Source organism: Mustela nigripes, chromosome 18 (assembly GCF_022355385.1).
Source record: "Mustela nigripes isolate SB6536 chromosome 18, MUSNIG.SB6536, whole genome shotgun sequence".
Lineage (NCBI taxonomy): Eukaryota > Metazoa > Chordata > Mammalia > Carnivora > Mustelidae > Mustela > Mustela nigripes.
Window position 1 is genome coordinate 27,046,658 of NC_081574.1, and position 22,722 is coordinate 27,069,379.

The window sequence follows — 22,722 nt, forward strand, 5'->3', positions numbered from 1 at the left end:
GACATTCAGTTAAAGCTTCAAGAAAGAACTCAGTAGCACTGTTACTAATAAAAACCATGGAAAACTTTTGAACTAGTTTACCTAGTTGGTGAAAGCTAATGGAAATAAAATGCTGAAAACCTAAGTGATTTCTAGATTGTTCTTCCGACTCATTAACTTTGCTGTTTTTTTTTAAAGATTATTTATTTATTTATTTGACAGACAGAGATCACAAGTAGGCAGAGAGGAGGAAGCAGGCTCCCCGCAGAGCAGAGAGCCCGACGTGGGGCTCGATCCCAGGACCCTGAGATCATGACCCGAGCCGAAGGCAGCGGCTTAACCCACTGAGCCACCCAGGTACCCCGCTAATTGTTTCTTTTATACCTCTGCTCTTAATCTATAAAAATCTCCGCCCTGCCCCGTATAAGGCCTTAAAGCCTACTAAAGGTAGCTCGCTGTTAGCATGTAATCCCCAATGTGAAAAAGTCTTAGAAAATGATTTCTTAGGTATAAATTCCTAATAACAAATTTTGTTATAAGAAAAGTCTATGATTTTATTTTCCGTTTTTTGAAAATAGTTTTCAGGGAAAAAAAATGATAGAACACAGAAAAAAACTTGAAATCTCTCATTGAACTATGAACTCAGCAGAGGAAGAGACTTTGAATTCTCCTTCTGAAAGAAGAAATCACTTCCAAAATGTCCCTTGCTCGTGTAAATCTTTCCCAAGTTTGATGTACTTCATCTCATAAAAGGAACATGATTTTTTTTTTAATCATTTAAAATGAAAGAAATAAAATAGGGAAGATGGGTCTCTTGTGTTAGACATTTTTAGAGAAAGGTTACATCTTTAAAGCAGCTTTGTAATCCTCAGAGCTGCGTCCTCATCTATTAAAAACTAGCAAGTTGTATTCATTCAAGTACCTTAATTCACGGTACTTCATATAGTTTTATAGATGGAAGGAGGCCCAAACAAAAACAAAACAGAACAAAACAAAACAAAACAAAAACAGCTAGCACAGAGCTGTAAACAAAAAATAAAACAACTTTAAAATATTGATTACTATGAGGTGGAATCAAATGAAAATTAACGCTGGATGACAAAACAAATCTCTAATTACATAAATAAGTCCTATCATGCGCTGAAAATTTCCACTATCAGAATTTCCCGGTTACAATAAGGAAATACGTAAAAGGGGAACGTAAGTAAACATGGTAATTTGGTTCTTTTCAGGTCTACTGGTCCAACTGCCAGCTACGTTGAGTGTCCGGGTTTTCAACGAAGTGTGACCAGTTCTTCTGAAGAGGTCGGGTGAATAGCAACCGTGTTGTCAAAGTCAGCTTTTGTTGCACCCATTTTAACCGCAACAGCAAAACCTTGCAGCATTTCATCACACCCGATTCCTTGCATATGGATCCCAACCACCTGGAGCAAAAAAAAGAAAAACGCTTTAAGTAACATTTTTATTAGGTAGATTAATACTTTTTTTTTAAAGATTTTATTTATTTATTTATTTGACAGGCAGAGAGGCAGGCAGAGAGAGAGGGAGGAGGAAGCAGGCTCCCCATGGAGCAGAGAGCCCGATGCGGGGCTCGATCCCAGGACCCTGGGATCATGACCTGAGCCGAAGGCAGAGGCTTTAACCCACATTTTTTACTTGTCATGCGAGATACGTGATATTTTAAAACCTCTAAGACACCTGAGTCTCTTATCTGGACATGGAAGGACACAGGGTACTATGCAGTCCTGCATCCATGTCCCTCCCCAGCAACCCCCCACAGCCCTTACCGCTCAGGCCCCTCCGGCTTTCCTTCTGTCCAGAGTGTTCACTGTGCTCTCTCCTTTGCACAAGCTGTTCCCTCTGTCCGGACAACTTTTCCTTCCCTTTTGAGTTAAGCCCATTCCTTCCTCTGATAGCTCCATTCGCCTTCCCAACCAAGTCAAACTGTCTATCATGTGATCTCCAGCACCACTCTCTCTCTTTCATGACTCTCCCCCTACAATGTTCTATTTCTCTGGGGACTAGAATTACAGCCCATCCTCCCTGCAGATTTTAGTCTCTACACAGAGGGGACCTGCCTACATTTGCTCCCACTCTCTCCACAGGACCATGCACAAGATCGCCCTCACGCGGCCCTTCGTCCATACACACTGCATGACCACACGGAGGACCATTAAGAGGTATCTGTTTCACATAGCATTTTCCAGTTGGTTCTCAATCATTTTAAAACTGTGTTAATTGTTAATGTTCCCCTCCAGCAAATATTCTTACCAAAGTGAGAAAGTATAAAATTTAGCTATAAAAATACTTTGGTTAAAAATAAATCAAGAATAGGGGTGCCTGGGTGGCTCAATGGGTTGAAGCCTATGCCTTCGGCTCAGGTCATGATCCCAGGGTTCTGGGATCGAGCCCCGCATCAGGCTCTCTGCTTAGCAAGGAGCCGGCTTCCTCCTCCTCTCTCTCTCCTGCCTCTCTGCCTTCTGTAATCTCTGTCAAATAAATAAATAAAATCTTTAAAAATAAATGAATAAATAATATACTACTGAGGCGCACCTGGGTGGCTCAGTTATTAAGCATCTGCCTTCAGCTCAGGTCATGATCCCAGGACCCCAGGATCAAGCCCTCCATTAGGCTCCCTGCTTAGGGCGAGCCTGCTTCTCTCTTTCCCTCTGCCTACTGTTCCCTTGGCTGTTCTCTGTCTCTCTGTCAAATAAATAAATCTTTTAAAAAAGAAAGAAAAAAACACACTACTGAATTCTATACTTACCATGATTAGGATGGTAAATTTTATGTTCTGTTTTTTTACAATTAAAAAAAGTATATCTCAATTTACAACAAAAAAGTCCCAAACCATACATATATAACACAGCCAGATTTTTCTTAGATATTGTGATCTAAACTGAATTTACAAAGAGCTTTTGGGGATGGCACGAACTTTACAGGATTCCTCTCCACATCCCAGTTCTTAGTCTTTGGTAGTCTGTGAAGTAATGTTTATCAAATGAATGAATGATAAAAGGCATGAAGAAATAACCGATTAAGAGAAAAGAAGAGACCTCACTGATCCAATATATGAACATCTTAGACTATTCAGGAACATTCAGGGCCAGAAAACAGCAACTTCTGTTTTGCTGCTCACTTTACTAATCTTCTTTGCTCTGATTCTCTGCTTCTGTCAATCTTCAGTGACGCTGATTTCTATAATACAAGGATTATGTCTTCTGGCTTTTGATTTACAGGGTCACCGAATCACATACAGACTACGTTCTTTTTGACAAAAGAAACGACACCTGAATCTTTAACTAAGCCGCTGTCCCTTCACAGAGCCACGTTCCCAGGGCATTCTGCCATGTCCTGCTGTAATATTTAATTCAATTTGTAAAAAAGCCCCATGGGGGGCGCCTGGGCAGCTCAGGTCATGATCCTAAGGTCCTGGGATCCAGCCAGGGTCAGGCTCCCTACTCAGCAGGAAGCCTGCTTCTCCCTTACCCACTCCTCCTGCTTGTGTTCCCTCTCTCACAGTCTCTCTCTGTCAGATTAATTAATTAACTAATTAATTTTAAAAGCCCCAAAGGTTGACTAATACCCAAACAAACCTATTATAAAAATTATTTTAAAAAAAATCTGTTCAAATTCAAACCTGTTCAAAATCTAAATCACAATGAGATACCACTTTGTATCCAGTGGGATGGTTCCAACTAAAGACAAGTAACAAGTCGCAAGGGGCTGGGGGCACCAGAACCCTCACACAGGGCTGTAGCCACTCTGGAAAACAGTCAGACAGTTCCTCAAAACATTAAACCAAAACTAGGTAAGTGGTATCCCAGAAAATTTTATTGAATAAGCGCTCTCTTCTTCCCTGATTGGCTATGTTAAATCTAAATTAATCTTCCGGTAAGTTCTTATACTTACCAGTATTTCTAAGGGGTCTATCTATTCTAACCTATAGGTCCATGACAGTGAGCTTTTCTGTGGTTTTCAAACTTTCCTGTTTTAAAAGCATAAATATATGGAACCTTCTGTCTTTTTTATTTTTAAAAGTTTTTATTTGTTCATTTGAGAGAGACAGAGAGAGCGTACAAGCAGGGGGAGAGGCAGAAGGGGAGGGAGAAGCAGGCTCCCCACTGAGCAGGGAGCCGGAAGTGGGACTCGATCCCAGGACTCCAGGATCATGACCTGAGCCAAAGGCAGACGCTTAACTGAATGAGCCACCCAGGGGCCCCTGGAACCTTCTTTCTTAAAGAAATATTACAAAGTGTCGGGGGCAGCTATGTACATAGCAGACAACATGGCGCTTGCGCCTGCGGCTAAACAGAGGACTTGCGCACCACCTGAAAAATGATTGGCTATGCCCAGAACAGGAAGCCCGTGGACACCGCGTGCCTTTTATCATGCTAAGTACTGATCATGCTCCCTTTCACGTGTACAGCCTGCTGATTGGAGGAGAGGGGATATAAATAGGGGTAAACATCCGGGTAAGGGGAGAACAATAAAGATTTGCAAGCTTGTCACTCCGTGTCTCCTGGTCATTCTTGCTAGTATATGTAGGCAGATAAAAGTAGGACTGCACCAGCTCAAACAGAGGAGGCTTAACTCTTTACTTGGTCTCCCCTCTCCCGATCCTGCCAAATACCCCCATCCTTGCCAAGTGTGAAGACATTTTTCCCATACCTTTTCCTCTGCAGTGGCACAAACCATTTTCATCACACATTTTGTTTTCCTTTTGGTAACCGCATGATACATTGGGGTAAAGGTGGTTGAATAGGTCTTCACATTTTCTTTTCCATATTTATAGATGGCCTCATCTATAATGCACAGGGGGGAAAAAGCATCTGTCAAAAACCTAAATAATTTCACTGAGCTGTTGAAGAGAGAGATGACCAGAAATATATAATCTGAGTAAAATCATGAGAAAATATCAAAGAAAACTACAAAGAGGGACATTATGTAACATAAATGCCAATGTCATGAGAGACAAAGGAAAGGCTAAGGAATTTCTGTCTCTCTTTTTTTTTAATATTTTATTTATTTATTTGACAGAGAGAGAGAGATCACAAGTAGGCAGAGAGGTAGGCAGAGAGAGGAAGGGAAGCAGGCTCCCTGCTGAGCAGAGAGCCGGATGCGGGGCTGGATCCCAGGACCCTGGGATCATGACCTGAGCTGAAGGCAGAGGCTTTAACCCACTGAGCCACCCAGGTGCCCCAGAATTTCTGTCTCTTGATTAAAGGAGACCAAAGGGGTAAGAAAACAAATACAATGCATTACATGCTGGACTGAATACTGACATTCGGGGAAAAAGTGTTAAAAATGACATTGTTTAAGGGGCAGCTGGCTGGCTCAGTTGGTTGAACATATGACTCTTGATCTGGAGGTTTTGAGTTTGAGCCTCATGTTGGCTACAGAGATTACTTTAAAAAGAAAAAAAACCTAAAGAATAAAAAAAGAAAGGAAAAAATGCAATATGTAAAATGCAAAAATGCATTTTTGCAATGCAAATGCAAAATGCAAAAATTATAAAAATGCAATGCAAAAAATTAGCAATATATGAGTAAGATCTAAAGTCTGCATAATATTATATGAATTTATTTCTTTTTTATTACCTTTTTTGTAAACTGAAGCATTATGACATAATATTGTTAGTTTCAGGCATGCAACATACTGATTCAACAATTATAAATATGACAAAATGCTCACCATGATTAAGTGTAGTCACCATCTGTCAGCATACAAAGTTATTTTAATATTAATAGCTATATTCCCTGTGCTGTGTTTTTCATTCCCATGACTTGTTTATTTTATAACTCGAGGTCTAGACCTCTTAATCCCCTTTACCTATTTTCCCTATCCCTGCATATTGTAATACATATTGTAATGTATTGAAATGTTGTCTTTTGAAAACTGTATCTTGCTTATGTAAAGGAATGGACTCGTTCCCAGGAAACAGATATTGAAGCATGTGTGTGTTTGTGTGTAGAGAAAAACTATGGTAAAGCAAAAATGTTATGGGTATACATAGTCCTTTGTAGTACAGTAGTCTCCTACTATGCACAGGGAAAACATTCCAGGTCCCCAGTGGATGCCTGAAACTGGATAATACCAAAGCCTCTGTATACTGTTCTTCCTATACCTACATATCTATGATAAAGTTTAATTTGTAAGTTAGGTACAGTGGATTAACAATTAACTGATATTAAAAACAACTATAGTACACTGTAAAAAAAGTTACATGAATGTGGTCTCTCCCAAAATGCCTTATCATACTGCACTCACCCTTATTGTGATGATGTGAGGTGACAAATGCCTGTGTGGTGAGATGAAGTGAGGTGAGTGACGTAGGTGCTGTGACCCAGCGTTAGGCTACTCCTGACCTTCTGACGATAAGTCAGGAGGATCATCTCCTTCCAGACCACGGTTGGTCACGGCGAACCAACCATGGAAAGTGAAACTGCAGATAAGGGGACTATACTATATTTTTGCAGCTTTTCTTTAAATTTTAAATTAGTTCAAATAAGAAAGCTAAAAAAAGGCAAAGAGACAAAAAGGGTGGTGTGGGGAAAAGGAATTCTACTCTCCAAGTGTTAGCAGTTAAGGAGGAAACTGGAATTATGACAAGAGGCCATGCCAGAAAGGAGTGGAATTTAGGGAGTGAAGATAGGTTTAGTCAACAACCTCCCCCTGAAGTTCCAGGGAAGACGGAAATTACAAATTACCTGTGTTTTTAAATACCTACCTTCCGTGAGTCCCACTGTCCCAATCGGGGGGTGGCTGAAGACGACTGTGGGGATGTTGTCATAGTCTAATTTGGAATCTTCTTTGCATTCAAAAAGTCTATGGGCAAGTTTTCGGCCAGCAGCTATGGCAACTACAAAGATATTTAGAAATCAGCATTTCAGTTTATTGCTCACTTTAAACCACAGAATTGTTCTACTAACCATTTCCTGTTCTGGCTTAAAGTAATACTGACAAAGAGTCACACCAAAGCTCATTATAATATCTAGATCACCATAATGAAGACATACCAATGCCTTGGTTAACAATTCAAAAAACTATCAGCTTATGTGAATTCTGTACGTTCTATTGGTGGCGGGGAAGGTAGGACATATTTACTAGTTCCCAATCATCTGGCAGACAGTTACCTACTGAATTAGGATATTGGCTTTTGGATACAATACGGATGAAGCAAACTATATTAGTTTTGAGCAACTGCAGTTGTACGTTATAACCTTACCCATTTCACAGTGTTTGTTTTTTTTTCCTTTAATTCCTGAGAAGGCCTCCCCAGCCTCCCCCTATCTACCACGTACATCATGGCTCCTCCTCCCTGGCTAGTCCTGATGGATTAGGGCTCTGCTTAGCAAGGATAAAGACCATGATCCTGGATAATGAATGATTCCACACTCTCCCTCGCTGTCCAAAGGGACTCTGGGCTCCTTTGGTTCTGATATTATCTCAATCGCCAATTACACACTTAGTCATGCTGCTACTGACTTGACAGAGTAAGTTGTTTTTTTTTTTTTAAGTTGGAGCCCAACGTGGGGCTTGAACTCACCACCCTGAGATCATGACTTGAGCTGAGATCAAGAGTCAGATGCTTTTTTTTTTTTTTTAAAGATTTTATTTATTTATTTGTCAGAGACAGAGGGAGAGAGAGCGAGCGAGCACAGGCAGATAAAGAGGCAGGCAGAGGCAGAGGGAGAAGCAGGCTCCCTGCCGAGCAAGGAGCCCGATGTGGGACTCGATCCCAGGACCCTGGGATCATGACCCGAGCCGAAGGCAGCTGCTTAACCAACTGAGCCACCCACGCGTCCCAGATGCTTTTTTTTTTTTTTTGACGCTTAATCAACTGAGCCACCCAGGAGCCCACATAAGACTTTTTTATGTTTATTTTTTAAATTACTTTTACTTCTTATTTTTTTAAAGTTTATTCTCCTTAGCCTGTTTTTAATCTCGTATTTAGAAAAAAAAATGCCTACATTAGCAAAAGCATCAGTTATTAATTTTGTTGATTTCACATTTTTTTCCCAAAATAAGGTATTGGTAGGATACATAAGAAATTTTCTTTGATATAATTTTCAACAATTAAATTATTGTCAAGTTTTTGAAACTTTGCTTGTTTATTTTGCTTTGGCTAAAAGAACTTCCTGAAGGAGCTATAAGGCTTTGGGCAAGTGACTGCAGTAACTTCCCAGTCTGACAAAAGACCCAGGACCATTTTAGAAAGACTGGTGAGTTAGCACAGGGGTACAGAGTGAAAGCAGCTGGAGCGATGTTACTAATACAGGTGGGGCAAAGAGCTTGGAATGGTGCCAGTTAACTCAGGAAGTAGATTGGGGTATGGGATGAAGGAAGTTGGGTTGATCTTCGTCGTTATAATAAATAATCAGGGCACCTGGCTAGCTCAGTGGGTAAAGCATGTGACTTTCAAATCTCAGGATCATGAGCTCAAGCCTCATGTTGGGTATGGAGCCTACTTTAAAAAATAAATTAAAAAATACATGCACACAAATAAAAATGAAGACCTTAAAAAAAAAAAAAGGACTACATAATCATACAAGAATGCCACTCTACATTGCTTCTTCCCAAAGCCACCTCCTTCCACGGTCACCCCATGCAACTGAGATTCTAACTTAGTCTCTTCAGAAGAAAGAAGCTGTCGTCTCAATAACAATTTCAATCTTCACTAAAGCACTTTTAGTCTTTTAAGGAAAACTAAGTATTAGTCAGAAAACACCAGGTACCGAACGATTTCCGTACATTATTATTTTGCCCACATTAAGACACTCATCCTTTCAACTTTGCTTAAGTTGAACAGACTGTGAATGGCTCAACAGTTTCTACAACCCGCAGAGCTTCCCTTACCCGAGAAAAGAGAAACAGTACCTGGAGTAAGAAGAGCTTTTCCACACACATCCCCAACAGCATAGATGCCTCTGACGCTGGTATTCTGGAACTCATCTACTATGATATGACCTTTGTCATCAGTTTGAATCCCCTAAAAAAGTGAAAGGCTATCATGTCACTATTTGGCCTATCTACCAAAAAAGGCAAACCCAATCTCTGGATCTTCAGTTCAAGCACCTTCTCAGCCTGAATCTGAAAACCGCAACACTCAACCACAAGATGAAAAACATTTTTTTTTATAATAGTTTTATGTATTTATTTGAGCAGGCATGAGCCAGGGTGGGGGGAGGCCGGCAGAGGGAGACAGAGGAGCAGGCTTCCCACTGAGCAGGGAGCCCGACTCAGGGCTCCATCCCGGGACCCTGGGACTATGACCCAGGCACCCAAGATGACAACAAGTTGAGAAGTTCAGGGGCACCTGAGTGGCTCAGTCAGTTAAGCAACTGTCTGCCTTCGGCTCAGGTCACAATTTCAGTGTCCCGGGATAGAATCCCGCATCTGGCTCCCTGCTCAGTGGGGAGCCTGCTTTCCCCTTTCTGCCTGCCATTCTGCCTACTTATGATCTCTCTCTCTCTCTCTGTAATAAATAAATAAAATATCTTAAAAAAAAAAAAAAAGCTGAAAAGTTCCTATCTCTTGCTTAATTTAAAAGGTAATATTTGGGGCACCTGGGTGGCTCAGTGGGTTAAGCCTCTGCCTTCGGCCCAGGTCATAATCTCAGGGTCCTGGGATCGAGCCCCACATCAGGCTCTCTGCTCAGCAGGGAGCCTGCTTCCTGCTTGCCTGCCTCTCTGCCTAGTTGTGATCTCTCTGTGTCAAATAAATAAATAAAATCTTTTTAAATAAATAAATAAATAAATAAATAAATAATAAATAAAAGGTAGTATTTTATCCAATTTTGAAGTATTTAACAGGACTCGCCTTTGCAATACAATTCAGCTGGTCAGGTAAAACATGAAAAGGAAATACTCAACTCTCAGATGCGCTACTTCCTACTGCTGTGGAGTCCATCAAAGACAGCGTTTTCAAACTTTCAAACTTTTCCCACTGAATGGGGGCACTTGGGTGGCTCAGTGAGTTACACATCTGACTCCCGGTTTTGTCTCAGGTCGTGATCTACCAGTTGTGGGATCAAACCCTGTGCTACACTCTGCGCTCAGTGTGGAGTTGGCTTCGGATTCTCTCCTTCCCACCCACTCTCTTTTTCATATTATATAAATAAATAAAATCTGGGTGGGGACCCTTTTTCCACTGAAGCACTCCTCTTGAAGTGCACTAATTCATAACTTAGAGGGGTTAGCCTGAAGCAGTCATCAAAAGCAGGCTTGTTTGAAGCTTACCGTTTTAATTTTTAAGATTTTATTTATTGGACAGAGAGACACAGCAAGAGAGGGAACACAAGCAGGAGAACACCAAGCGAGGAGCCCAATATAGGGCTCAATCCCAGGACTCTGGGATCATGACCTGAGCTGAAGATAGATGCTTAACAACTCAGCTACCCAGGCGCCCCACCATTTTAATTTTTAAAAATCCAAATAAATTCGGTATTCTCTCTAAAACATACTGATGTTTCCTTAACCAAATATTTTTCCTGCATACTGAGTCAAATTTTAGCTCCAAAAAGATGTGGCATGCTTATCTTGTGGCTTTGCAGATCCCACCTGTATAAACTCCCATGTGAGAAGAAAAAGAGTGGAAATAGAAAACACAGTGGTTAAGAGTACGACCTTTAGACAGAGACCTGGTTCAAATCCCAGCTCTGCCACTTACCAGCTATGGGACCTTGTATAACTGCCTATTTATTTACAAATACTTGAGCTTCTAGTACAAATGAGGCATTAACCTGGTCACTGTAAATAGTGGTAAGTAATACAGATATCCTCCCTACCCCACAGAATTACAGCCTGGTAGACTGTTTATTATTAGTGCGCTGCTTCTGGTTACTTTGTCCTTAGCCCTTAAAGAGTTGTGGGCAAGATTAAAGTGGGTTAGTAACAAAGTATAGGTTGACAAGACCTATACATGGTAAAAATGTTTATTTGCATCATGCAAATATATATTAATACTGAATAAGACTGAAAACTTTCATCTAATTTTTTAAAGATTCAGGAAAATATTTGAAAGGTTGAAAACTCAACCTACCAAAGCCTGTATCTATACAATGACAAAATATCTCTTGAAAGGTGAAAACCTGGATAATATAAAACAGAGAACCAGTTTAACTAGATTTCACCAAATAGTAATTAAAAACAAGGAAACATCTCCCTGGATATTTTTACTTTTTAAGATGCTGAACAACACCTTTTATGAAATGAAAAAATAATGATAAAGGATATTACTATTAGAACATAAATTAAGGGGCACCTGGGTGGCTCAGTGGGTTAAAGCCTCTGCCTTCGGCTCAGGTCATAATCCCAGGGTCCTGGGATCGAGCCCCGCATCAGGCTCTCTGCTCAGTAGGGAGCCTGCTTCCTCCTCTCTCTCTCTGCCTGCCTATCTGCCTACTTGTGACTTCTATCTGTCAAATAAATAAATAAAATCTTTTTAAAAATAAATTAATTAATTAAAATGTTACACACTGCTCAAGAAGGCCTATCAAATATATAAACCACAAACATAAAATAATCCTGTTATTACTTGCAGAGTAGTATAGCCTATCAGGAAAATCCTTACCATCATCAAAAAGAGCAGCTGGTTAACATGGACTGAATTCATACAACCAGCCAGCATCTAAATTAATCCCTTTGTGGAGCACCTGGGTGGCTCAGTCGGTGCAGCGTCTCCATCTGGCTTGGGTCATGATCTCAGAGTCCTGGGATCCAGTCCCACGTTGGGCTCCCTGCTTGGCATGGAGTCTGCTTCTACCTCTCTCTCTACCTCTTCCCTCCCCCATTAGTGCTCTCTCTCACTTTCTCTCTCCCAAATAAAGAAATAAACTAATTACTTTGCATGCATAATCTATAACCCAGTGAGACAAGTACTGTTTTTATCCCTATACTTACGTGAAGCAATTGAAACTTAAAAAGAGTAATGAAGCTGCTTGCTGAAGGCCACACAACAGGTAAGTAACAGAACTAAGACTCAAAACTGGGTCAAACTCTTGAGACCTAGACCCCAAGCTACTACAGGAGACTTGGAAAACAAAACAAAACAAAACAAAATTTAAAAGAACAACTCAGAATATTAATTACAACACTGGTAAGCTGGCTTCACATCTACTTCCATCCCCAAGTGCCCAAAATATCCAGGATTGACTGACACACCCAATAATCGAGATTAGGTTACAGATGATAAGGAATCATTGCAAGGTTTAAAGAGCCAGTATCATTGTAAAAAGGAAATCTGTAAGGAAGCGGCTAGTCAGGGCAGAGACCTGATCTAGGATGATCACATTAAAAAGGTAAAACAGTATTTTTTTCAGTTTTAAGAAGCAAGGGGATTTGATGACAAATGATGCACGGATTAAAGAGAAAAAAATCTAACCCAACAAAAGTTTAGGGGTCAAGGGGGTGGGGAACACAGAAGTGCTAAATATTCAAGTGTTTTGGTTAGACTAAGCTTACCACTTTGTTTAAATTCAGGCCACTGGAGTTTGGGTCCCGCCCAATGGCCCACAGCAGACAGTCAACATCCGGAATCGTGGTCAAGGTGGGTTTCCTACCAGGAACCGAGGTAACCATGCACAGTTCCAAGCCGGAGGGAGTCTTCTTCACTTCCTTGACCTATTGGCAAATAAAACGTATTAATTTGGGGAGAGGGAGAGAAGACGGAAAACGAAGAGGAAATTAGAACCCTTAACATTTAAAAATTCTCCACCAGATCCTACATGTGGATCCTTGATGCTGACACATTCACTTTTGCTCAAAGGATGCCAACAACGCAACTTCTAGGAGCCTAGACTGTTTCCTAGGTTGGCCTGAATTATAAGGCGAAGGCCAGAAGTGTCCGTTCTGTCAACACCCTAATGCCCTAATGCTTCAGCTTAAAAACAAGGTTTTTTAAACTGTGCTTCTTAAAAAACATGATAAAATCTTTTTTTTTTTTTTAAAGATTTTATTTATTTGTCAGAGAGAGAGAGGGAAAGAGAGAAAGCACAGGCAGACAGAAAGGCAGGCAGAGACAGAGGGAGAAGCAGGCTCCCTGCTGAGCAAGGAGCCCGATGTGGGACTCGATCCCAGGACGCTGGGATCATGACCTGAGCCGAAGGCAGCTGCCTAACCAACTGAGCCACCCAGGCATCCCAAAAAACATGATAAAATCTTAAGTCACAAATCTAATAAGCACAGTGCTGGCGACTAGAGGATGGGGAGAAAACAGGCCGCAGTGGCATTGCTAAGAACCTCACTCACACCTCATGGTCAGTATTTCTCCTGGATGTTCCTCATCAGCACAGGGAGGGGGTGAGAATTGGATCAGAAGAGCCAGGTGCACAGTCTGGTGAAGATCCCAAGGGGGTTCTGTCTCCACTACCAGGTTAACACTTCTATATTCACATTTATTACTGTATTTGATGGGGCCATCGCTGAGAGGGTGCAGCTCGAGAGACAAAATTGCTTTTGCAAGCCTAATGCTACACGAAAAATGAAATTCAGTGATTCCAAAGAAGTAGAGTACTCTGTAAGTCTGTCCATTTGCAGAACTCAAAGGGGAGCACTTTAAAAACAGAGTCCATAATATTATTCTCTGAAAAAGAAATACAATCCTCAAAAATAAGCATGTTCGATAAGGCATTTGAGCACGTACACACACACACACACACACACGAGTTGTAGTTTTAACTAGATTTAACTACCAGATTTCTAATCTTTTATACCTTGACTTTACTAACATATTGAGAAATACAGCTGCTTAGGATAAAGAAAAGAATTGGTAGTACTCTAGAAAGGGATACTTTGACTGGGGGAGACACAGAGTTTGCGTTTATTAAACACTCAGGTGGAACCAATAGCATAAAGTGGGATTCACAACACACACAGGAATAAGGGCTATAAACATGTCTGAGGCTCAGCCATACCTGTGAGTACTTCAGGACCTCTATGCCAGAATTCTCCAGCTCTTCAGTGCAGTTTGAACTGATAATGGAATCAAAATTTCTAAGTACCTGTATACAAACAAAGGCACCAGAGAGATGGGTGGTGGGAAAGGAATAAAATTTAAATGAAGATAACATTACAAACTTGGTACCCAAATATCTGCATCCTGCCTCCTATCTCCTCTTTCCTTCATGGCCATATTGTAAGAGGAGTTTCGATCTGTTTTCCTACATCACCACCAAGGTCTGTATTATGTCTGATTTCACGCAGTCTCGTTTTAGAGTTAAACAGACAGGCAGCCTTCGGGCTTCTATTCTCTTTGCCATGTCCCTCTCAAGCCTGCTGCATTTCCCCATAATTATGTCTTTGGAACAGAAATTCTCCTTCCAAGGCAGCTTCTACTCTTGTATGATTTAAGGAAGCAAAATCTCCTTATTTATGCAAAAAAGTCAAGACCATGGCCCTGCAGAGGTCTTTGTGATAATCCACCTGCAACAAACCCCAGGTGGGGTGAAGATAGGAGGTCATGAGTTATTCATAGGATAGTTCTAGAACGGACTCACACCAGGACAGGGAAGAGGAGAATCAGCCTGATGTTTGGAGAATGGGGGTTGGCAAGGGGAGGAAACCCAAGTGCATATGCAAATGAGCTGGTTTTCCAAATGCAGGGATTATCCACTCTACTGATAATAGTGCTGCGGTTTATTTCCTTACTTATACATTAAATTAAGGCTGTCAATCCCTCTGCCTCTCTCCTTCCTTCCAGTTTTCTGGATATATTCCTGCGATGCAAAATAACATAACATTTACCTAGGGGAGACATTCTTCAGGATATAAATCTCCTGCAGGTAAATTATATGATAAGTCTCAAGGCCAAAGAGAAAGTTCCTTTAAGTACATGTCGACTGGGGTTATTAATTTCCCTTGTCTCCCTCTATTTACTCAAATAATCAAGAATTAGAATCGTAGCATTTGAATCGTTAGGAATCTGATAAATATTCCTAAAGAATTAAATGACTTGCTCAAATCACACGCTTGTTAAGGTCAAACAGATTCTTAGGCCAACACTTTTTTTTTTTTTTTTAAGATTTTATTTATTTATTTGACAGAGAGAGATCACAAGTAGGCAGAGAGGCAGGCAGAGAGAGAGAGGAGGAAGCAGGCTCCCCGCTGAGCAGAGAGCCCGACGCAGGACTCAATCCCAGGACCCTGAGATCATGACCTGAGCCGAAGGCAGCGGCTCAACCCACTGTGAGCCACCCAGGCGCCCTTTTAGGCCAACACTCTTGTGATTGCCTGGAACCATGTCCCTGAAAGCTCAAAACTGTACCAAAACCCAGTGGGTACTATCATGATGAATCAAAAAAACACAAGAAACAAAAAACAAAAAATAAACAAAAAAACAAAAACAAAAACAGGGGTGCCTGGGTGGCTCATTAGGTTAAGCATTTGGCTAAGGTCATAATCCTAGGGTCCTGAGATCGAGCCCCGCATTGGGCTCCCTGCTTGGTGGGGAGCCTCCCTTTGCCTCTGCCTGCCGCTCCCCCTGCTTATGCTCTCTATCAAATAAATAAATACAATCTTTAAAAAAAAAAAACATATAAAGCAACACTTCACCAAATAATGACATACAGGCTGCACTGGCAGAAACCGCTGATCCATGAACATGTCTGAACTGCATGGGCACACCTATGCAGTTGTTTTTTTTTTTTTAAAGATTTTATTTATTTATCAGAGGAGGGGAGGGAGAGCGAGCACGGGCAGACAGAATGGCAGGCAGAGGCAGAGGGAGAAGCAGGCTCCCTGCTCAGCAAGGAGCCCGATGTGGGACTCGATCCCAGGACGCTGGGATCATGACCTGAGCCGAAGGCAGCTGCTTAACCAACTGAGCCACCCAGACGTCCCTGCAGTTTTTTTTTACAGTATGATATTGTAAATGTGTTTTCTCTTATGATTTTCTTTTTCTTTAAGTAAGCTCTACACCCAGTGTGGGGCTTGAACTCATGACCCTGGATCAAGAGTCACATGGTCTCTCATTGAGCCAGCCAGGCGCCCCTCTCTTAAGACTTTTTTTTTTTTTTTAGAGAGAGGGAAAGGGAGAGAGAGAATCCTAAGCAGGTTCCACGCCCAGCATGGAGCTGGATGCCAGGCTCAATCTCATAACCCTGAGATCATGGCCTAAGCTAAATTCAATAGTCAGATGCTTAAACAACAGAGCCACCAAGGTGCCCCTCTTTTGATTTTCTTAGCAACATTTTCTTTTCTCCAGCATACTTTATTGTAAGAATCTGACATAACACATATAAGAAATACATGTTAACTGTTTATGTTACTGGTGAGGCTCCAGGTCAAGGTCAACAGTAGGCTATTAGTAGTTGTAGGGAGTCAAAAGTTGCACTTGGATTTTTCCACTGCACAGGGGGTCAGGACACCTAACCTCCAAGTCATTCAAGGGTCAACTGTACTGTCCTTGGCTTTCTAAGCCCTCAACTAACCCTCAGTTATGATGCTAATTTGCAGTTGCAAAACTTTGGCCTTAATTTCTTCATCTGTAAAATGACATTCAGTAAGATGATCTGTAAGCTTCCTTTATTATTATTTTGTGATAAATAATATATAACATTAAATTTACCAACTTAACCATTTCTAAGGATACAGTCCTGGAGTGTTATGTCTACTCATTATTGTGCCAGCCATCTCCAGAACTTGACTTCTTACAAAACTGAAACTCTACACTCTATTAAACAGCCCTCAGTCCTGGTAACCCACCATTCTACTTTGTTTTTATGAGTTTGACTAGATACCTCATATAAGGGAAATCATAAGATTTGTCTTTTTGTGACTGGTTTACTTCATTTGGCGTAATGTTCTCCAAGTTCATCCATGTTGTAGTCCGAGTCAGAATGCCCTTCCTTTTAAAGCTGAATAATATTCTACCATATGATATACACATTTTCTTGATTCATTCATCTGTCAACGGACACTTGGGCTGCTTCATTGATGCCTGGGCTCTTGTGAATAGTGCTGCCATGAACACAGGTGTGCAATCATCTTTGATACATTTGCTTTTAATGCAAACACTGTAGTGAATTTTTTTTTTTTTAAGATTTTATTTTATTTGACAGACAGAGATCACAAGTAGGCAGAGAGGCAGGTAGAGAGAGAGGGAAGCAGGTCCCCTGCTGAGCAGAGAGGCCGGATGCAGGGCTCGATCCCAGGACCCTGAGATCATGACCTGAGCCGAAGGCAGAGGCTTTAACCCACTGAGCCACCCAGGCGCCCCTGTAGTGAATTTTTTTGACCGAGTGTTATTAATCCAACACTACCCTCTGATCATACAAAACTGATTTCCAGAATAAGAAATTAATATGACAGTCTGTTCAATTTAACTAGTATTTATATTTAAGCCTGCAGGTTTCCTTTTAAGGCACCTGACACCACCTACTACTTCAGGATGAAAATACCAGCCAGTTTGATCCAATCAAAATCATTATCAGCTGATAGCTGATAAGGACATACAGCCCAATTCAAAGGGCTTCTCTGCAGTTCCATGCAGAATAAACCAACTGACTTCCACATGCTTTATACCCTGGTCTTTAATATTCTCAGGGTAGATTTTTTTAAAAGATTCAAGCAAAGGAAAGGGAAAAGGAAAAAAGCAAAGAATTTACCTTATCATGCCGTATCATTAGTGATGTCTTTGAACCCAGAGCGGAAAGAATGCCAGCTATCTCTACAGCAATGTAGCCCGCGCCGACAATGACACTGCGGCTAAAATGAGAGAGAGGGTTAGTATTTTTAAATAAACGGATTTTGGAATAATTTAAGATTTACAGAAAAGTTGAAAAAATAGTACAGAGGTGTCCCGTATACACTCTGCCCTGTTCTCCAAGTTAACATCTTGCAGGATCACGGTACACTTGTCAAAACCAAGAAATGGAGGTTGGTACATTGCTACTGACTGAACTCCAGACTTATTCAGACGTCACCAGTTTTTCCATTCATTTCCTTTTGTGGCTCCAAGATTCAATCTTGGATACCACATTGCAGTTTTATGTAGAAAATGTCCCCTGTAGAAGGGAAGTATATTTTTAGCTATCAAAAGCTCTTTAGCCTCAGGGCGCCTGGGTGGTGCTGTTTGGTTGAGCAACGAGTCTTGGTTTGGGCTCCAGTTGTGACCTCCCAGTTGTGAGATCGAGCCCTATGCCACGCTTCATGCTCAGCTTGGAGTCTGCTTAAAAGATTTTATCTCCCTTCCCTTCTGCTCCTCTCCCCACACTCACTCTATCTCTCAAATAAATAAATCTTTAAAAAAAAAAAAGTTCTTGGGGTACCTGGGTGGCTCAGTGGGTTAATAAGCCTCTGCCTTCTGCTCAGGTCATGATCTCAGGGTCCTGGGTTGGAGCCCCGCTGCACAGGGATCTTTGCTCAGCGGGGAGCCTGCTTCCCCCTTTCTCTCTCTGCCTGCCTCTCTGCCTGCTTGTGATCTGTCCATCAAATAAATAAAATCTTAAAAAAAAAAAAGTTCTTTTGCCTCATTTCTTCAGAGAGGGAAAAAACCTTTGAAAACTAGAGACGACTTTTTATTTTGTTTTAAAGATTTTATTTATTTATTTGACAGATGGAGATCACAAGTAGGCAGAGAAACAGGTAGAGAGAGGAGGAAGCAAGCTCCCTGCTGAGCAGGAAGCTTGATGTGGGGCTCAATCCCAGGACCTGGAAATCATGACCTAGCTGAACCAAAAGCAGGCACTGAACTGACTGAGCCTCCCAGGTGCTCCCCAAGATGACTCCTTATGAGTGACCTTCATACCTAAACCTAAAACTGGCAACTAACTCACCATGATTCTTCCCTGCTCAGAACTGCCTTTTTTTTTTTTTTAAAGATTTCTATTTCTATTTATTTATTTGACAGAGAGAGAGTCAGCGAGAGAGGGAACACAAGCAGGAGGAACGGGAGAGGGAGAAGCAGGCTTCCCACTGAGCAGGGAGCCAGCCCAATGTGGGCCTCCATCCCAGGAGCCTGGGATCGTGACCTGGGTCGAAGGCAGACGCACAATCCACTGAGCCACCTGAGCGCCCCTCAGAACTCCTCCTTGATCACTCTTCAATTCTATCAATCTTTGCAGTAGGTTACAGGCTACTTAAAGCAAACCATGTAACTTACAGGATAGATCTGAATGAGAGTAGACTCCCCTGCCTAAATTCCAGTCTAAAAAGGCATCTTCAGCACTAGATAAATACTGATGAAGGTCTGAATCAGGGGTGGAGAAGCTGATCCCAGCCCTAGGGCAATGAGGATTCCCAACATGCTGCAGCCTGGAGCGTCAATACCCCTGAGCTGGAACTGCCCCAGTCAGGGCTGGGTTTGCTGAGGCTTCAAAGAACTTACAGTACTTGAAAAGAACCAAGCAATCTGGGAAGAGCAGAGGAAAGTTTTGTTTTTTTTTTTTTTAAATATTTTATTTATTTATTTGACAGAGATCACAAGTAGGCAGAGGGGCAGGGCAGGCAGAGAGAGAGAAAGAAGGAAGCAGACTCCCCACTGATCAGAGAGCCCCATGCGGGGCTCAATCCCAGGATCCTGAGATCATGACCTGAGCCGAAGGCAGAGGCTTACCCACTGAGCCACCCAGGTGCCCCAGACGAAAGCTTTCTTTACGACCTTCCAAAGGTAAGGTATCCGTGGGGTGAGTCTGTGCCATCAGAGGGGTCTGTCTGGTCTAAAGAGAGGACGAAGTGTGAACCCAAAGAACGGCACGTCGGCTTACCTTACAACTCAGGGTTTGAAAAGGAAATGTCCCCATAGCCTGGAAATCATGAAATAGCTCTTCCATCTCAACCTCCCTCTTTCCTATTATGTTTGACCTCTGCTCCTTTCTCGAGGGCATGAGATCAAGCCCCGCTCAGCGAGGCATCGGCTTCAAATTCTTTCTCCCTTTCCTTCCTCCCTGTCTCTCCCTGCACACACACACACACTCATGTACTCTCTCTCTAAAATAAATAAAATCTTAAAAAAAGAAAAAGAAAAAAAATTGTTCATTCATTTCCTATGTTCCCAGAGTCCTTTGTTCCTAACACACATAAATTCACTTATTAAACTTGTCTTGCTAGCATTTTAAATATATTAAAATAAATGATTTGGTTTTTTAAATCCTTTATTTTAAAAGACTTCACGGACAGGTATCTGTAAGGTAGATTCTACGAGGGTGAGTCTAGATTGACTTGTATCATCCAGACATGACAAGTCATGACCACATTTCTGGAAACATTCCCCCATGTGTCCTCATTCAACCCTAAAACCAAACAGGACCAGGCAGATCGTGAGGGAAAAGGAGTGGTTCTCTGACACAGTTGTGTGCCCTGCAGACAGCAAATATAAAATGGACCGTGCCTCCCTCAAAGTCAGAAGAGTGCATGCTCCGAATATCTTCATGGGAGGTCTCCACTGTAGCTAAGAGACTCAGAGAAGCCCTCTTGCCCCTTCTTCACCGTCTGCGGCTCCAGGTGAATTAAGGTCAAGTTTCGGACAATGGGTTATTAGTCACACTCCGTGAAGGCCTTTACAGAAACACAGGATTAGGACTTGGAACCGGCTTGGCAGCCCCGCAAGGGAGCAGCAGCATTGAGCAATGCTGATTTCCAGATTCGGTGCTACTTACAGGGAGATAAAGGTCCATCCTGAGCCAAAACGGTCCCTCCAGCCTAGAAAACCTGCAACGGGCAGCTTCTTCAAATTAGAGAAACTGTCTTCCTCAGTAGATTTTTTTCCTATGCATCTAATTTCGTGACAGACATTTACAAAGGTTGTCTGGACAAATCCACATGGAGGACAAACCCAGAAAACCTCTCTTTTGTGCAAACAACAGGCCTTTCATTGCACCAGTGGCTCTGGAAACCAGAATCAGTTAATTGCGACACATGGGCAGATGATGCTGTATTCAGGTGAAGAAAGAAGATGGTTTTAGGACTTTACTATTTACTCTTCAAAACCACTGTGTGTTTAATTCTCGCCCTAAAAACTGTAATGAAAGATCTGAGTCAGGGGGCGCCTGGGTGGCTCAGGTGGTTAAGCGACCGGCTTTTGATTTCGATTCAGGTCATGATCTCGGGGTTTTGAGACCAAGCCCTACGCTGGGCTCTGCGCTTAGCGGGGAGACTGCTTCTCTCCTTCTGCACCTCTCCACTCTCTCTCAAATAAATAAATAAATAAATCTTAAAGAAAGAAAGAAAGAAAAAGGCAGGTCTGAGTTGTTCACTGGGGATATTAGTGGATGAGATACCCAAGGTCATTAAAAGAGAAGCAGGTAAAGAAAATTCAAGGGAAGCCTGCATTTAATGGTTAGGTGGAGGAGGCAGAAGAAGCGTTAGCTAGAGAGACTGAGGAAGAACAAACTGCTTACCCAGGCAATTCTTCCAGTTGGAAAAATCCATCACTCGTTATTCCTAGGCTGGCCCCTAGGGAGGAAAATGCAATACAGATCACACAGACCAAGCTTTCCCTTATAAAAGGGTATCAAAACTTTGTATATGGACCCAGATGCTTTCTCGGCCATCACATACTGTTCTGACAAGTTTTGTCAAAGTCTCCACTTGGGATGCTGCCAACCCAGTCTTTCCTGAGTACACATTTTCATTTTCTCTGTAGAATTAAGAGAAGTGATGACTGCCTACTACATTTTTCTAAGGAACTAAGATCGTCCTGGCTCTCATGAAGAGACTCTGCTGGCTCTATTTCATTCTCCTGCACCCAAATGTAGGTGTGAACCCCTCAGCTCAGCCTTGGCTCTCTTCTGTGTTTTTCGTCAAACGTTTCAACCAACTCTCCCCTGACAGTGGAGGACTTTCAAATATTCCAGTTTTGATGTTTTCCCCAAGGAGTCCCAGATTCCTAACTGCCCCACTACATAATTCTACTCTGCTTCAAACTCAGTATGTTTAGAATTGAATCGTAGGGGCGCCTGGGTGGCTCAGTGGGTTAAAGCCTCTGCCTCTGGCTCAGATCATGATCCCAGAGTCCTGGGATTGAGCCCCACGTCAGGCTCTCTGCTCAGCAAGGAGCCTGCTTCCTCCTCTCTCTCTGCCTGCCTCTCTGCCTACTTGTGATCTCTGTCTATCAAATAAATAAATAAAATTAAAAAAAAAAAAGAATTGAATCTTAAACTTTAGGTCCCAGCTGTATCCCTCTCCCAAGTTTACCACTACAGTTAAATTGAACGATCTCCACCAATAACCCAAATGAAACCCTGAGTTAATAAAAATACTACACTTTGCTAAATTCGAGGTGCCATGATTAAAGGACACATCCGGGGCACCTGGGAGTGCAATCAGTTAAGCGTCCGACTCTTGGTTGCGGCCCAGGTCATGGTCTCAGGGTCGTGAGATCAAGTCCTGCATCGGGCCCCACTCTCAATGCAGTGTCTGCTTGAGATTCTCTCTCTCCCTCTCCCTTCCCCTCCCACTTGTGATCTCTTTCTCCCTCTAAAATAAATAAATCTTTAATAATCCTGATCTCAGATGTGATGAATATACTTTTTTTAAATGAGTCCTGGAATCAATGAAATCCAGCAGCTGATTCTTCCTTCTGAGTCCGTTATGCCTGTCCTCCTCTCTGTGGCCTGGTCCACAGCAGCAGCTCAGTAAGCCTCTGCAGAACCAAGCTTCTCCTTTACAGATCAGACACTAACGCTGGGGTTCCGCACCATATCATCACCCCCACACATGCTACCGCAACAGCTCTCTGCATTCATCTGCCTCCTCTGTGAGTCCCTGTCAGGTCAGGTGTCTAAAATTATCGCTGACATCTTGT

General features: G+C 42.1%; 1 protein-coding gene across 1 annotated transcript in view; it reads right to left on the reverse strand.

Moving 5' to 3' along the window:
• Positions 1-507: 507 nt before the first annotated feature.
• GSR (glutathione-disulfide reductase) overlaps positions 508-22,722 on the reverse strand; it is a 47,837-nt gene continuing 25,622 nt past the window's right edge. Inside the window, exons 6-13 of the mRNA XM_059384116.1 lie at positions 21,317-21,371; positions 17,585-17,684; positions 13,895-13,981; positions 12,444-12,602; positions 8,860-8,971; positions 6,710-6,841; positions 4,651-4,784; positions 508-1,403 (exon numbers count right to left, since the gene is read on the reverse strand). Of these exons, the coding sequence (XP_059240099.1) occupies positions 1,254-1,403; positions 4,651-4,784; positions 6,710-6,841; positions 8,860-8,971; positions 12,444-12,602; positions 13,895-13,981; positions 17,585-17,684; positions 21,317-21,371 (929 nt within the window). The 3' untranslated portion in view covers positions 508-1,253. The remainder of the gene's footprint in view (positions 1,404-4,650; positions 4,785-6,709; positions 6,842-8,859; positions 8,972-12,443; positions 12,603-13,894; positions 13,982-17,584; positions 17,685-21,316; positions 21,372-22,722) is intronic.